Raw genomic sequence first — 16,390 nt, forward strand, 5'->3', positions numbered from 1 at the left:
TATTCTCTTATTCTGTGTTAAATATTTCAACTTCTCAAGCACAGGTTCCATAAACTACTGGATTTACACAAAGTACTCAGGGAGGTTTCATACCAGTTCTTTTAGCCTCTGACCCTTCCTGTTTGTAAGTGCTGCTGCCAAAGAGTGGAGAAATCAGAGGAGTATGAGTTCAGGAAGGAATTCACTTACCTGGGAGATTTAACGCCATTAAAACAGCTATGAAGAAAGTGAGTAAGCTACACTGGAATTGGTAATTTAGAAATAAAATATGAGAATGGCTCTATCAAGTGTCACACAACCAGTTCTCTCTGCTGTAAACATGAACACAGGTTGTGTGTCACTAGTTTTATATTCACAAGCAAACTGTCACAGATACAAGCCAAGACAGAAATAGACAATATAAACGCAACTACTACATTATCTCTCATTTGAGAAGTGTAGTTGATGACCTGTGGTGCCTATGAAGACCAGAGAACTATGACTTCCACTTAAGACTGGGTCTCTGATAATGCAAACAAGGCTCATAGGTTGAGAAATAATTTATAAAAATTGCCAAAAACCTATACCCAACACACACTTTGAGAAAGAAAGAATGCATAATTTGGCATACCTACAAGCATCCCAATATGTTCTGTAATTTTAACAAAAATACTGTTGCAACTATTTCATCAGCACTGCAAAAATCCAAAATACTTTCATGTAAGTATAACAATAGGGAGTGTTGCAGTGGCTAGAGCCTCTATGCACCAGAATAGGTTCTGGAGAGACACCAGACATAGAGGCATCAAGCACTGTCCTTAACAAAAAAGAAATACTAACAAGATTTCTCTCAGCAGAATCATAAATCGAAGCCTGTTTCTTGAAAGATAACATAAATATTCAGATCATGGTTTTCAATTACACTACTGTTTTTCGTTTTCAGTCCAGGATTAGGCAGAAGGCTCACTTACCTCTCACAAATCCAACTATAAACAGTTTCATTTTACCACACTGACCAACCATATTGGCCAGTAATCCTTAAATCATGAATCTGCATAAAATGTCTGCACTGCTAAAATTATGAAGACCACATGGCACATAAAATGTAAAATACGTTCAGTTTTCAACATAGTGGTTTTAACAGCCTGCGTTGTTTCCTATTCAAATGCTTCCACAACCCTAATTCCACAGTATCATCCATGTTCCTGGAGATGCCTAATGCGCAACAGTTTTCCATCATCCTCAGTGACCATGGGCTTTTATGTGCCCCATCCTTTGTTCCTACAAAACATATAAAATATCCAAAAATATATCTGATAGATTTAGTTGCTATTAAGACAAGAAAGAAATGTATACTTACAAACTTCCTCTTCTAGGGAGACTAAGTTCCTTCTGTGGGAAAAATACAAACAGCAAATCAATCAAGCTGATGAGGACAATCAGGACCAGCCTGCTTTGGATCAAGTAATAACTGTGCTGTATTACCAGAACTCCAGGTATAACATTGTCCCCATATGCCTACAGCCAACAATGTTACAATTTGGATTTTACAAGAAGCAAGAGCTGCTGAAATACAGAGTTATTCTGTAGTGCTCTTCTAATGTGCAGATAGGAACCTCACTGATGTCAATAAACAGTACACAACATTCCTAAATTCCCACTTCTTATCAACATCCCCATTAGCTCTGAGAATATAGCTGGCCTGGTATGCTGGCATTGTGTTTATGACTCTTATTATCACAACATTAAGACTATCTGTAAACATATTTTATAATTAGTTTTTTAAAGCATATTAAGCGTATTAGTGCATATTAAGTGAAGCTAAGAATTTTCTTCACATTGAACAGATACAGTACATGTATTGAACAGTTTTCACAAAGATGTTGGATGTAAATTAGATATATGATATAGAATTCAATTTTTTAAAATGCTTCTGTTTCAAATCAACCTATTTACTGTATTTTTATGTTGTAAATATAATATTGTACCACTAGGTGGTATCATTATCCTGCTTGACAATCTTGCAATATAGATGGGTAAAGATTAATAGTGTTCTGAAACCAGAGATATTTGTGGTAAACGTTTACTACAGAAAAAAACCCAATTATTCTACTTTTTAATCCCTGGGGAAACTTACCTATTTAAAGTAATTCTGACATCTCATGCAATTTTATTTACCAGAGTGCCTGCTGAGTTGTTGTTTCAGCCATAGCTAGTTATATTGGTCCTCTGAGTCAGTATGGTTTACACTGCTGTTAATTCGAATGCACGTTTCGGATCAGCTTTGCTCTTTCCTATTAACATGTGGAGGCAGCAAACCATTTTATCTTTGGGCTCGGGGTTGCATCCAAACCAGGATTCATGGTTTGTTTCACTCTCAGCAAACTATAATCTGTAGGCAATGTTATTGTTTCCTCCACACACTAACAAGGTGGAGAAAAATAGCTCAAAAAGTCACATTCACAATAAAGCATTAACTATGCTGACGGTGGCATGTAAACTGAGCTGGCAGTAGCTCTCTGGGATTTCATAGAATCATAGAGTTGGAAGAGACCACAAGGGCCATCCAGTCCAACCCCCTGCCAAGCAGGAAACACCATCAAAGCATTCTTGACATATGCCTGTCAAGCCTCTGCTTAAAGACCTCCAAAGAAGGAGACTCCACCACACTCCTTGGTAGCAAATTCCACTGCCGAACAGCTCTTACTGTCAGGAAGTTCTTCCTAATGTTTAGGTGGAATCTTCTTTCAGACAGTCTTTGGCAGTCCTACCTGAAGATACCGAAAGTGTGAACCTAAAACCTCTTGCATTAGAAGCATGTGTTTTACCCCACTGAGCTACAGCCCTTAACCTTAATTTCCATATTCTCTTCATAAATTCTGATTGCATCCTGTAACAGTATAAAGGTGAAAATATTCTTCCAGCTCCTTGTGCTTAATGCTAGGGCACCCTCCACCTCACCCTACCAAACCACAGAGGCATTCATTATGCTTTGAAAATTCTGTATGAAGGAAAGCAGGCATCAGCAGTTGGAGGGCTGAACCAGTTACTCTTCCTCACTTGGAAACAGTTTGACTTTATCTGCTCAAACCTCACTTGCTGTGGATTTCTTGGATTTGGGTAGGTACAAACTGGGAATTCTGGATAGTCAATTATCTGTCTCCAAAGTACAATGACATGCAAAATCTGTCCTGAATATCAGACTGTTGGTGATGCAAAGCACTAGAAACTGTCCTCACAATGTGTGATGATTAAGGACAATTGAATTAATTCATCTCTTCCCTTCAAATGTCACTTAAGAAAAACTTGGCAATACTTTACACAGCTATATATTCATGGATATCAGTAGGAATCACAGCAGGGAAATTAGTATGCCAGCCTAGCTAATGAAGCATTTCAAGTTTGGAAGCTGCACATTATTGGTGTCCCTGCTTACTCATAACATTCTGTATGTACAGATAATATGAAAGAATAAGGTCTTTTGCAAGTTAAGAAAAAGGTTTCCATCTACTTATACAGAAATGACAACCTAATAAATATACTGTCAAGCTGTGACCAGCTTTAACCCTGGTAGTAATTCTCCACAGTTCAATAAATCTATTCCTAAATGTACTAATTATGTTTAATGGTTTGTCTCACATAAACCCCTGCATGCAAATTAGAAGGAAACATGAAAGCACAGCTGAGTCAAGTGTACTGTCCATTTCTTAAGAGTACTCTGGCTCTCAAAATACAAATTTAGATTGCCCTAGTTACTTCAGTCTGGGTGTGTTTTAAGGTTGTAACAACCTTACAAATGTAACTATTTGCACAAAATACGCAGATGGTGTTGTGGTCTAAACCACAGAGCCTAGGGCTTGCTGATCAGAAGGTTGCCGGTTCGGACCCCTGCGACGGGGTGAGCTCCCGTTGTTTGGTCCTAGCTCCTGCCCACCTAGCAGTTCGAAAGCACGTCAAGTGTAAGTAGATAAATAGGTACCGCTCCGGCGGGAAGGTAAACGGCATTTCCGTGTGCTGCTCTGGTTTCACCAGAAGCGGCTTAGTCATGCTGGCCACATGACCCAGAAGTGGTCTGTTAACAAACGCCAGCTCCCTCGGCCTATAGAGCGAGATGAGCGTGCAACCCCAGAGTCGTCCGCAACTGGACCTAACGGTCAGGGGTACCTTTACCGTTACCTTTTACTATATAAGTACTAAGTCCCAAGCTATTTAAATACATATAGATAGAAACCAGCACTTCGAGCCAGTATCATTACAGTATTTAAGTATTGGTGAGATAATGTTCTCCATTGCCAGCCCCACTAGTAACCTAGCAGCCGTGTTTAATACTAACCGAAGCTTCCAAATGATATTCAGTAATGGCTCCACATGCAATGCACTGTTGGGGGGGGGGTTCCAACTGAGAAATCACCAAGGCACACATGACTAGGCTGTCGTTGTCTAGGAAAGGTCACACTTGATGCCCCAGGAACAGTTGAAAAAAGGCAAGTACCATGGATTCTACTGGGCATCCAGTGACAATGGTGAATCGGTCTGTACCTCCAAACAGATCTTTCAGCGGGAGAGCAATTACAGATGGAGCACCACTGCCCTGATAAAACAAGCCATTAAGTTTCACTTTATTGGCCCTCAAGCAGTCCATTAATGAGCCCAATTTAGAATCTCCATGGCCTCCCTTAAGTTTGATAGAAGGAGAAACAAAGCTGGGTGTTAGAAGTTAAGTGTACCAATCTCATTTCATTCCGTGTTTTCTGAAACTGGCCATTCAAGGAGGGCTGGAACCACTGAAATATAGTACTCCCATCCCAAACCCAGGCAGAGCTGCCATTGTCAAACAGCATCAAAAGCCACCTAAGGATCCAACAGAATGGGCTTGGGATTTAATATATAATACATAAGAATGACATAAAGTTCCTAAAATGAAACCAGATTAAGACAGCTCCAGAATATCAGATCATCCAATGGTGCCTGCAACAATCACTCACTCAAGAATCCTTCCCAAGCAGTAGAACCAATATCAAAATAGATTTCCACATACTGATTTAACACACAAATGCACCATGTGAGGGCACTGTGTGTCAGCTAATCCTTATCCCTACAGAGGGCAACCTTGGCCTAATTTCATGTGGGTGACTAAGGTGGGGGGATAAAGCAGAAAGAGGAGGAAGTGTGGCAGAAAGAGTGAAAAGGGGATCCTGTGTGCTTTTGACTTTGACCCCACCTAATTTAACTCTTGCTCTCCCCACTACTGGTTCAAGTTACCACGGAAGGACTGTGGCCCTTCCTACCTCATAGCTTCTGTGAAATTATGCTTAATTTACTAATTGGCCCAATAAAAAACATTTTTCCTTTTGAATCAGAAGGTTATGTTAAGATTCAGCTGTATTAAATTTTCACTTCTCTCACTAACTTTAGCGCAAGATTTCAATGACTACATCACATTTAAATGTTTCTTCCTTGTTACACTTCAGACTAGAATTCCCAAGCTGCTAAAGGTGCAAAAGTCAATGACAGCATACAGAAGCAATTAATCAGTACTACCAGGCAGCATTATTATTTTCTTTTGACAAACCACCGCTTGTTGGCAAAAAATGTTTAAGAGTGTACCAACTGGCATTTCCCTACTATGAAAACATATTAACAGCTCATATTTCCAAGTTCAACAAGAACACTTGGTTTTAAGCTTATTTATTTTGGGAGAAGTCAATATTATGTTTCAACGTGTGGTTATTATGAAAGAACACAGAGGGTTCAAATTACTAATTCTTCACTGGTCACCATAAAGAGTATTTTATTGTGCACCTATGTTCATGGAGCAATCACAGCTCATGGAGCAATCCAGTATTCAGACCTGCTTAGCTCCTAGAAAAGCAGAAATTCCCACCCCCTCACCAACTACTGCAAACTTCACAAATGTTGGGAAATTAGAACAAAAAGGAAACCACTCATTTTCACTATATCTTGTGAGGCTTAGGAAAGCAAGCTGTGTTTATACTGTAGTGTTCTCAGAAGAGCATTACTTGATCAGTATCTGGCTTTGAAAGCACCAACAGGCATCATAACAGCAGCAGAACCATAGTACACTGATGCCTCACATGATAATGTTCTAACCCCTCTTTATGAATATGAGCTTTTAGAAACCACTAGTAGAAACAGTATCTATATTCTACAAAGAATACAGTACTTGAATAAGCATACATTCATCTTGAACAAAGCATGCTTTCCAAGACAGGGCATGCATCAAGAACAAATACATCATCGCTGCTGCTACAGAATATAACCAAATCCAGAAACAAACATGTCCTAATTTAGTCGCCCCTCCCCTTGGTATGATATAATTATTAACTATGACTTCTCATTAAAGTAAAACTGCAGTTTACTGCTAAGCAATTTTGCATATATACAAAGCAATGGTAAGAATGTGGTAAGAGATCAAAACTAACAATACGAAACAGCAAAACATGCTGTTGCTGCCCAGGAGAACTCCCCTGCTTGGGCCCTGTTCCTGCCACTCACCATCTGGCCCAGAGTGGGTCCTGACAGGCCTCATAAGAACAGTTGCCACTGCTGCTGTTGCTGCCCAGGAGAACTCAGAACAGTGCAGAGTTCTTTTTAAAATGTTTTTAAAATTTCTTTTTTACCTTTTAAAATTCTTTTTGGTGTGGGGTGGGTGGGATGGATGTTTAGTCGGGTCTGGGAATTTGTTTAATTTTGTTACGGTATGTTTGTAATTTTTACTGTTTTTTGTTTTTATATAGGTTTTATTTTGTTTTTAAAGGGAGGGGTCAGGGCTGCCTGGGAGTGGGTTCCACAGGAGGGGATGCATTGGGACAACCGATCTCAGTGATCATGGGTAGGAGGAGGAGTTACGCTAAGACCAGATCATGTCATTACCAAGGCGGCAGGTTTAGTCATTGTTTGAGGACTACCCCTGCCTCCGGGTCTGGTCTTGACCGAACAGATACTGGAATCAGCAAAGGAAACCCACATGACCTAAAGGTGCTGCTGTGCAATGCCAGATCAATGATTCATAAGACCACTGCCATCCATGACTTGATCTGGCATGTGTAACAAAGACTTAGTTGGAGGAAGCAGATGGGCCTCTCCTTGCCTCTGCTTGTCCACTAGGTTTCTCTTACGCACAGCAACCCAGGCCTTGTGGGCGGGGTTGCAGTGGAAATTATTTCACAAAAGTTATGAACTTAGTGGGTGTTTTTTTTAAAGTGTATTGTGTCACCAAGAAGCCACAAAACCCAAAGCAATTTGAGATTTAGGGAATTCTACATATTTCATGACAAACAGAAGTGTGGCCCCAGCTGCATGTTCTTACACCCCACTGTAATGAAGCCTAACAATATACAACTTTTTTTAAAAAAAAAACAAACCAAACGTTTTCACACCTGAGTCAAACCTTTAATTTTAAGCTCTTCAGAGCAGAGTAAAGACTTGCCTTCTTGCAACAAGAAAAAAATGCCATGCATACATGCTTACCAAAGCCCAGTCATGATAGGTTAGAAAGGTCTTATCTGCCTATGAATATATTGATGGTTTGGATTCCCCCAACATTACAGAGGGGACGTTGCTGAAAGTATCTATTTGTCTGAGCTAAAAGCCTGGTATTGAGAGCTCTCTATCAGCCTTAATTGCATTGGGACAGAAATAACTTGACTCCATGGGTATTTGAGGCACAAATAAATTAACACGTGCTAAGTCCATGTCTAGCCTTCTGTATCATTTCTGGCTCCAATAAACTCACAAAGCCATTTGAGCACCTGTATAATTGATCCTGATAGACTTTCATTTTCAGAAGGGACATATCATACTGTGCACCAGTTGCCATCTCCAAGCATTTTTCAAGAGCTGTCCTATACTGATGTCATTATATAACAATCAGATCAGATATGATATTATATGAATGACACCTGCCAGGCTTGAAACACCAGGTTCTCAGCCTTGCAGACATGATGGAGCCATTATTTCCTACATCTTCAGCTGATAAAGCAAATCCCCCTACTCCCCCCCCTTTTTATCTGTGAGCATGTGAATGTGGTGGATTTGTGAAAAAAGTATGCCCATTTCCAGCCATACCTAGTTTGACCCTTTAAAATGCCTTAATTAAAAGACAATGTTCTGTTCCTCAAAGCATTGCTCATAATCTCTAGTGCCCTCTTTGTACTGTTCCACAAGGCTCCATTTAGGGATAAGGGAATATCTGCTTGCTCAGCTGAAGCGGATCAAAGACTTGATGGGTTTTTTCAAGTGTTTGACCTGAACTCTTGAGCAGACCAATTTCTCCCTGCATTTCCCCAACAAGAGAAAGAAAAAATACCTAATTAACTTAAGGAAGAGAGGTAAACAAACAACGGAGAGAGCACAAGCAGCTGTTGTAGCCAGACTGTGGGTTTTTTACGTAAATATTAAATTTTCTGATGCAGAAGCATCAGAATGTTATCAAATACAATCCACTGATCAACCAGAGTGACAACTTTCTCCTTCCCATTAAAACACTTTTAATAAACCCAGAAGCCGAATATGCCTAGGCATGTCTCAAGCCTTTAATCTAATCTTCATAAAACATTAGCTGTACTCCATTTCCCCACTATTTCAGTTCCCACCTTCTACAACTCCAAAACATAAGCACTTATTGCAGTGAGTCATTTGAACATATAGGCACTTTCTCCAAGCAAGGATCTGGAAGCTCTCAATACTTGAGAGAAAGAGCAACAATACACCTTTTAATTCTATCTAGACACCGGGACTACAACACCATCCAGTTTTGCTGTTCCCAAACAACTAAATGTTCTGAATTTTACTGAGGGGAACCCCCCATTTCTGACAGGCAGAGAAGTATAGCATATATACCAATAGCTAAAATAAGAGGAAAGCTAGCTTTCTCACCTATTCATGGTTTTTTCCCCCTTCTGTACATGGACAAAGCAAAATGGCATGTACAAAGGTGGCTGTTTTGTGTGCACATGGCCACAAAAATTTAATGACCACTGCATGGTGGAGTGGAAGGTGGACAATTCAGGGAGGTAGCAGGAAAAGGACAATTTCTTCCCCTGTACTGGATGGTACTCACACTCACAGGTCTACCAATGACTACTGGCAGAGAGGAGGTACTGGCAGACACAGCAAAGGGCAGCAGCAGTTCAGGACATAGCCCTGTTCATTCAATTAAGTAACATAAAAGCAGCCTGCAATAGTAGTCACTGTAGAAAAAGACTAGCTTTCTGTGTGAGTGAAAAACATATCAATCTGGATCTAGCTGCTAATATGTGGATAGGGTGGGTAGTATGGATCCTGGAAGATGCCCTCAAAATACTGCTGCCATGGCAGGATTCCTATGTTATCGACTACTGCTTTTTGTGAATAGTTCTGTTGTGCTTTTCTGCATATCCTTTCCTTTGGAGCTCACTGTTTACAATCCTCCTCCATACCAGCCACGTCCAATTTCATGCTAAACTATTCAATAGCGTACATTCACGAACCACATATATATGTACCTGCAACTCAGGATAATATAGCATCTGATGGAGCAGAAAAGAAGCCATGAACACGTATGTCATAATAAATCTGTTAAGTCTTTAAAGTGCTGCAAGTCTGTTTTTTCTGCAAGAAACTAACACGACTTCCCCTCTGGAAATCAGTTCTACTGAATAGATCAGCATGAAACTAGACATGACAGGGCAGCCAAATTTCTCTTTACCTATCAGCCCAATTCATGCATAAAGCAAAAATAGCAGTCTCATTTTTACATCAAAGCGAATGCACAAATATGGGATGGCAAACTCTTCCTACCTGCCCTCACCGTACCTCTCCATGCTCCATTGCACCAGACACATTTCTCCAAGTTTAGCTCATTTCTGATTTCTAAGACGAGAGCTCGTGATGAGACAAGGGGAAGGAAGGGGAAAGGCTCACCTCCTCATACCTATGCTGATGCTGTTCTTATTGTACATTCCTTGAGACAATGGTGTAGAAAGTGATTGGCAAACTAATAATAATAAAATACTCTAAAGATCCATGGAATTATGTTTGTATGTGTACACACATACATGTTGATTCAGATATAAGATTACATTATCTTCTCAGATTAGCTTTACTAAAGTCGAGCTCCCTGCAGGCTTGGGCAAAACAGTTGGTGAGCCTCTGTAGAGCTTCCTCAGAATGCACTGTCAAAGCTGCATCATCTGCAAGCAAGCAATATCTTTCACTTTTGTCCTGGCAAGGTGATGTGCCAGGTTCAACAGACCCATCACTCCTCGAATGAAAGTACACACCGCCTTCAGCCAAGCTAAAGGCATATGAGAGCAACAGGGAAAAGAATATCTGAAAGCAAATTGGAGGAAGGCATTCAATGTTCTTGTGGAACAATGCATTCACTTTGTAAAGCTTAGGTGGGCATCCTATCTTGCTGAGCAGTGTAAAGAGTCCTTTTTTGGCTATGTCCTTTTGGGTTGGGGGTGCTCAATTAGGATCATTTTTATAGTGATAAACCATGGTTTTGTGTTTCATCTGAACTGGGCCAAAGAATTCTAAACATGGCTTTCTGCTTCCTTTTTCTAAACTATACGGTTTTATCAATCTTTAACCTACCTTTTACAAAGAATTATTTTCACTGCTACAAAACAAGGAACCAGGGAACCAGGCACAGGACTTTCTCAGTAGTGGCGCCCACCCTGTGGAACATCCTCCCATCAGATGTCAAACAGGTAAACAACTATACTACTTTCCAAAGACATCTGAAGGCAGCCCTGTATCAGAATGTTTTTATTGTTTAATGTCTTACTAAGTTTTTATATTATGTTGGAAGCTGCCCAGAGTGGCTGGGATAATCCAGTTGGATGGATAGGGTATAAATAAATTATAATAATATTATTATTATTATTATTGTAAGTCCCATCAGAAGGCACAAGATTCCTACAAAGCAGGGAGGTTGGATTAGATGGCCCTCAGGGTCCCTTCCAACTCTACAATTATGTGATTATATGAAAGTTAACATACCAATTTAATCTAGTGATTTATTTATTTTTGCACACAATGTCCAAGATGCCTGCCAAGACAGTCTGAAAACTATACAGTCTGCACTATACCTGCATGGAAAGATATACAGTTAAGCGCATATTGGAATTTTTAGTTTTACGTAGACGGGAAAGCACAGCATAATCCTATCCATATTTACACAAAAATAAGCCCCACTGTGTGCCATGAGTATTTCTTCCATATAAGTCTGTATGGGACTGTACTCTTAACCATCTTAAGGTTTAATTCTCAAGTGATGGATCTTTGGTTAATGCATCATAATGAAAACATTAATACTTTGTAATTCCTCCTTAGTTAATAAAATGTTCAAGGGAATTAACTTCTGTGAATGATCATTCTACTAAGCAAACCCCACCGGGCAAATTAAACAACTACAAATGGGTAATTAACCCAAGTTGCAAGTCATATGGTTTCCAGCTATTCCTCATGAGAGCACGTTACAGAGATTGGTAAGGAGTCTCTCTCTCTCTCTCTCTCTCTCACCTGATTCTAACAGAATTTTGCCTTCCATTGTAATGCATGATTTGAGTCACTTCCAAGAGTCATATTATGCTCTGGGTTCTGCACTTATGGGACAGGCAGTTTATGCTACATTCTGGGAGGGGTCAGAGTTGACAATCATCCACCATTTAGATGGCTGGCCAATAAAGAGAACAGAACGATGGCTTAAAAAGCAAAATATTATTCCTGAACTGTATTACCGTAAATACTTCATCTCAAAATATGTTACTATTGTAAGTTTATTCTGTGAAAAGCACAGTCACATCTAAACAAGTTTTTTTCTCAGGCTGGTACTTTGGAGACATAGATGACACATTATAAATAGCAAACCAGCTTGCTAGAGCTTGATTTGAAAAGCACTTACCTTAATCAGCTCAAGAGCAAGGATATTTATAATGGCAAGATGGCGATAGCGGCTGTGACTGCACTTTTGTGTTTCCCTGCAGGGCTGGCTGTGTTTGCATTTTGTTTTGTGCTCAATTTGATTCTCTGGGGAGGAGTAATTGTTCTTTTATTTATCATCATTGTCTTTGGTTCCATTTATTATATGATTTTGCGACTGCCGTTTTTCTATTCCTTAGCACCACTTTTTTTCCTTCTCTCTTCACCTTCAGTGAGGCCTGTCTAGCCAAAACAGCTTTTTGTAACTGAACGCAGGAACCATTATACAGTGTACCTGCTTGTGCCACCAAGATCAACTGTACCCATAATAGTTAGAAAAGCATATTTCATCTGCTGAAGAACTATGGTTCCACCAAAACTACTGAAAGTAGTATATTGATATATTTAGCTGCAATATGCTGCAAGCAAGTACCTGCATTACAGCTCTTAACTTCAAGACAGTGATGATAGAAAATCCAAGATCTGCAAGCAAAGAACTAACTGTTGGGTCTCTCTGGGATCAAGCAATGGTAATTATCATCATTTTCTCTGGAAAGCTAATGAGTAATTCTGTTTAACAATGACTTTGTTAATTATTTTGTTTCCATTTTGTCCGCAGACATTGCTTTATTGTCCAATATTTTGTCCATCTTAAAGTTAGTATTTGCAATCAGTTGAGTTCTCTGCATTTTCTTACTGTTTCTGCAGGGCACATTATACGGCTGGGATCCAAAGGACACCTGAGAGCTTACATATGCCCAATAGACTTTTTTTTTTCACTGAAAAACAGCACTCTTGCAACAAACACATCAACATTCAGTTTGAAGTTTTTCAGATGCAAAAGTGATAGGTGTTATAAGGGGCTGAAGTTCAAGAAGCTCAATCCCAAAGCCCCCTTGCAGTCCTATATTGTGTTCTATAACTGGCACAAATCTGAGTTTGATTATGCTTTTTTGCTGCTGATTTTTAGTTTGTATGTTTTAGATATGGTTTTTTGGAAATATTTAAGATATGGAGTCTGAGCTTCCAACTCTAGGGCTACACTTACTATTAGATGACTGTTTGAGTCAAATAGAAAGGTTAAGGGATTGAATCGCCCAAATCAAAGAGCCATTTAAATCCAATAATTAATTTAAATATTCTTATTTTATCTATTAAATGAAGACAGGCTTCCTATCTGAAAATATTAGTGCAACTCTTAGGAAAGAATGAAGAGCTCCCCATCTGTACAAACAATTACTGTTTAGGCAAGAAAAGCATTAAGCAACCAAGACAGAGCAGGATGAGGTTATATGAACTTCCTTGAATAAGGAGCATTCCTTTAGGATACATTTGGAACAGATTTACAAAACTGAATTATGTTGACTGTGGGACAAACAGGAACTTCAATAATATTACCCACAAATATTTTGGAAGCTAGTGTTTACTGTATTCACACAATTTCCTGGATAAAATCATAATCTTGAAATATATGTCTTCCCTTTCGTAGAGTTGCATAAACTTTTTTCTGACTTGCTTTTGGGTTGTATGCCACTATTATTATTAATTTAGCTACTGATAACCCACTTTCAAATTTCAAATCCCCTAACAAATGGCAAAAATAACCTTCAGTTAAAGAAAACACAAATAATGACATATTTTAGTTGCAACTTTTACTCAAAGTAACGGTAACTGTTATGACCCATCAGAAAAAATCCATATTAAAGCTATATCTTTCTTAACCAAGCCATCACAAAATGACACTTATCTTCTGTGATTCTACAGAACTCTTCACCAAGTAAACAAAGTGGGGCTGGGGAGAAAATGTAGAATACAGGAGCCATTAGGCCAGGCATCCCCAAACTTCGGCCCTCCAGATGTTTTGGACTACAATTCCCATCATCCCTGACCACTGGTCCTGCTAGCTATGGATCATGGGAGTTGTAGGCCAAAACATCTGGAGGGCCGCAGTTTGGGGATGCCTGCATTAGGCAGTATCCACCTAACAAGGGGTTTTAGCTGGCTTTTGTAACAACTGGCTTTTGTATTTCTAGAGGTGGAGAATCAGCTATTGAGTGTTTCTCTCTCTCCAAAGACCCAGGTGCAACTGGAAACCTACAGAGCCTCATTTAATGATCTGCAATCTCTGTCCACAATCCATCTTAAGACTTTTACAGATGCAGATTCATTACTTTTACCAGCCAACATTTTTCCTCTCCTGCTTTATTAACCTGATGAAGAGTTCTGGAGAATATGAAAGCTTAAATAATGTTGTGCCATTTTGGTTGACCCAATAAAGATATGGTCCTAAAACAGATCCGTTTCTTATAGGTCACTTACCTTCACTTTTCATATAAAAGTGATAAGGATTGTGGTTTTCTTTTAGATACTGAACCAAGTCGAAAATATATTTCCAATTCACTTCAATTCATAAATGGCTATTACTTCCTGATGTAAAGCAGTACAAGAAGCCTATTAATACAAGAATTAACACATATATCCCAGACATGTACAATCCAGTTACTTCAAATGTTCTCTATAGCCTTCCATGCTAAAGCAATTACCTCTCCTAGCCATGTAACTGATGAAGGGCAAAAAAGATCAGTACAGAATCCATTATCACCTCTCTGCTATGCTAATCTACGTGCTATACTTATTTGAGCTTCAGTGATATTAAAAGAAGCAAAATCACATTGTATGCAAAACAGTCTAAAGGTAAAGGTACCCCTGACCGTTAGGTCCAGTCATAGACAACTCTGAGGTTGCGGCGCTCACCTTGCTCTATAGGCCGAGGGAGCCGGCGTTTGTCCGCAGACAGCTTCCGAGTCATGTGGCCAGCATGACTAAGCCACTTCTGGCAAAACCAGAGCAGCATACAGAAACACTGTTTACCTTCCCGCTGTAGTGGTACCTATTTATCTAGTTGCCGAGTAACGGGAGCTCACCCCATCGCAGCGATTCAAACCGCCGAACTTCCGATCGGCAAGCCCAAGGCTCAGTGGTTTTAGACCACAGCGCCACCTGTGTCCTGCAAAACAGTCTGACCATAACTCCATGCACTCAAAGCCTCTATCCTGAACATCTGACTCCAACCTTTCTATAACTTAAAGTGATAAGAACATTCAAAGTTAAATAATATTCTACATATAGTGAAGAAATTATATGGATAGATGCAATTTTACCACAGTCTTAAATCCCTTTTTGCAAAGGCAAAGAAGGAATTGTATAGGGGGAAAGTTTGGTGATACTCAAAATTTCAATTTGTGATGCAGAAACATTTAGATTATTACTTTGAAAATGATATATTTCTGCTAATGTTTCTCTTCTTTTGCTTTTTATTTTATTTCCCTCTTTCTCTCTTCTTCCTCTCTTTATCTCTGTTGTCCATTTCTTTTCTTTCTTTCTTTCTTTTTTGTATCTTTTGTAGTTGTATGGGGTCACGAAGAGTCGGACACGACTAAACAACAACAATTGCATTATGAGAAAATCTCAATTAAAAAATCTTACCATAAAAAATAGAAGAGAAAAGAGAAAATGACATACTGTATTTCTAAAATCTAGCACTATCCATCAAGCTGACTTTTTAATAAGTCACCTTTTCATCCTGAGAATTGAATAATTCATTTATTGAATAAAATAAAAAATAAAAGCATGAATTATTAAATTGCATGTAATTTTTACAATGCAGAATACCTAGAGGCAAAGAATATACCAGTTACTTAGGAGCTCCAGGACACTAAATGTTTTCTATCTTTCACATATTTAGGCATGAGAACTTTGGTGGATTACAAAAAAACATCAGCTTTGTTGTTTTATGTGTTTTCATTTTTCAGCTTTCAGGTTTCCTGGGGGTAAAAGTTATAGTAACATAAAACCAACAACAGGTTGCCATGATACAAAAAAACCCCAAACTAAAATGCCATGCCAGGAAGGGGATGAGCTGTACAACCCAAACTGTAGGTAGTAAGTACCTGTTCCTGTTCTGCTGCAGAAAGAATACATAGGAAGGATGCGGAAAACACAATAGTGTTTCAACTTCCCTTTGTGCAAATTTAGTTACTTTGTTTGCTGCAAATCATAGTTCATAATTCCATTTTAAATCACAAACCATGTTTTGCTCTTGCTCTCTAAAACCAGGATCAACCTAGTTTACAAACCTAGTTATGCAGGGCAAGGGCAAACCATGCTTCAAATGTTCAAATGTAATGGCAAACTATACAGTGGTACCTCTGGTTAAGAACTTAATTCGTTCCAGAACTCTGTTCTTAACCTGAAACCATTCATAACCTGGGGTACCACTTTAGCTAATGGACCCTCCTGCTGCTGCTGCGCCGCCGCACGATTTCTCTTCTCATTCTGAGATAAAGTTCTTAACCCGAGGTACTACTTCCGGGTTAGTGGAGTCTGTAACCCGAAGTGTTTGCAACCCAAGGTACCACTGTACATAAGAAAAAAGCTAAATAAACACTAATGGCTGCACAAGAACAGTGAAAAGGGAAGCTTA

At 39.2% G+C, this 16,390-nt stretch overlaps 1 protein-coding gene across 5 annotated transcripts in view; it reads right to left on the bottom strand.

The window, feature by feature from the left end:
• The window catches only part of MAST2 (microtubule associated serine/threonine kinase 2), a 155,937-nt gene that overhangs the window by 87,906 nt on the left and 51,641 nt on the right, over positions 1-16,390 (bottom strand). For all 5 annotated transcript variants that reach the window (XM_035133526.3, XM_035133527.3, XM_035133525.3 and 2 more), the window contains one exon: positions 1,340-1,371. In XM_035133526.3, the coding sequence (XP_034989417.2) occupies positions 1,340-1,371 (32 nt within the window). The remainder of the gene's footprint in view (positions 1-1,339; positions 1,372-16,390) is intronic.

This window comes from Zootoca vivipara, chromosome 7 (assembly GCF_965207765.1).
Source record: "Zootoca vivipara chromosome 7, rZooViv2.hap1.1, whole genome shotgun sequence".
Lineage (NCBI taxonomy): Eukaryota > Metazoa > Chordata > Lepidosauria > Squamata > Lacertidae > Zootoca > Zootoca vivipara.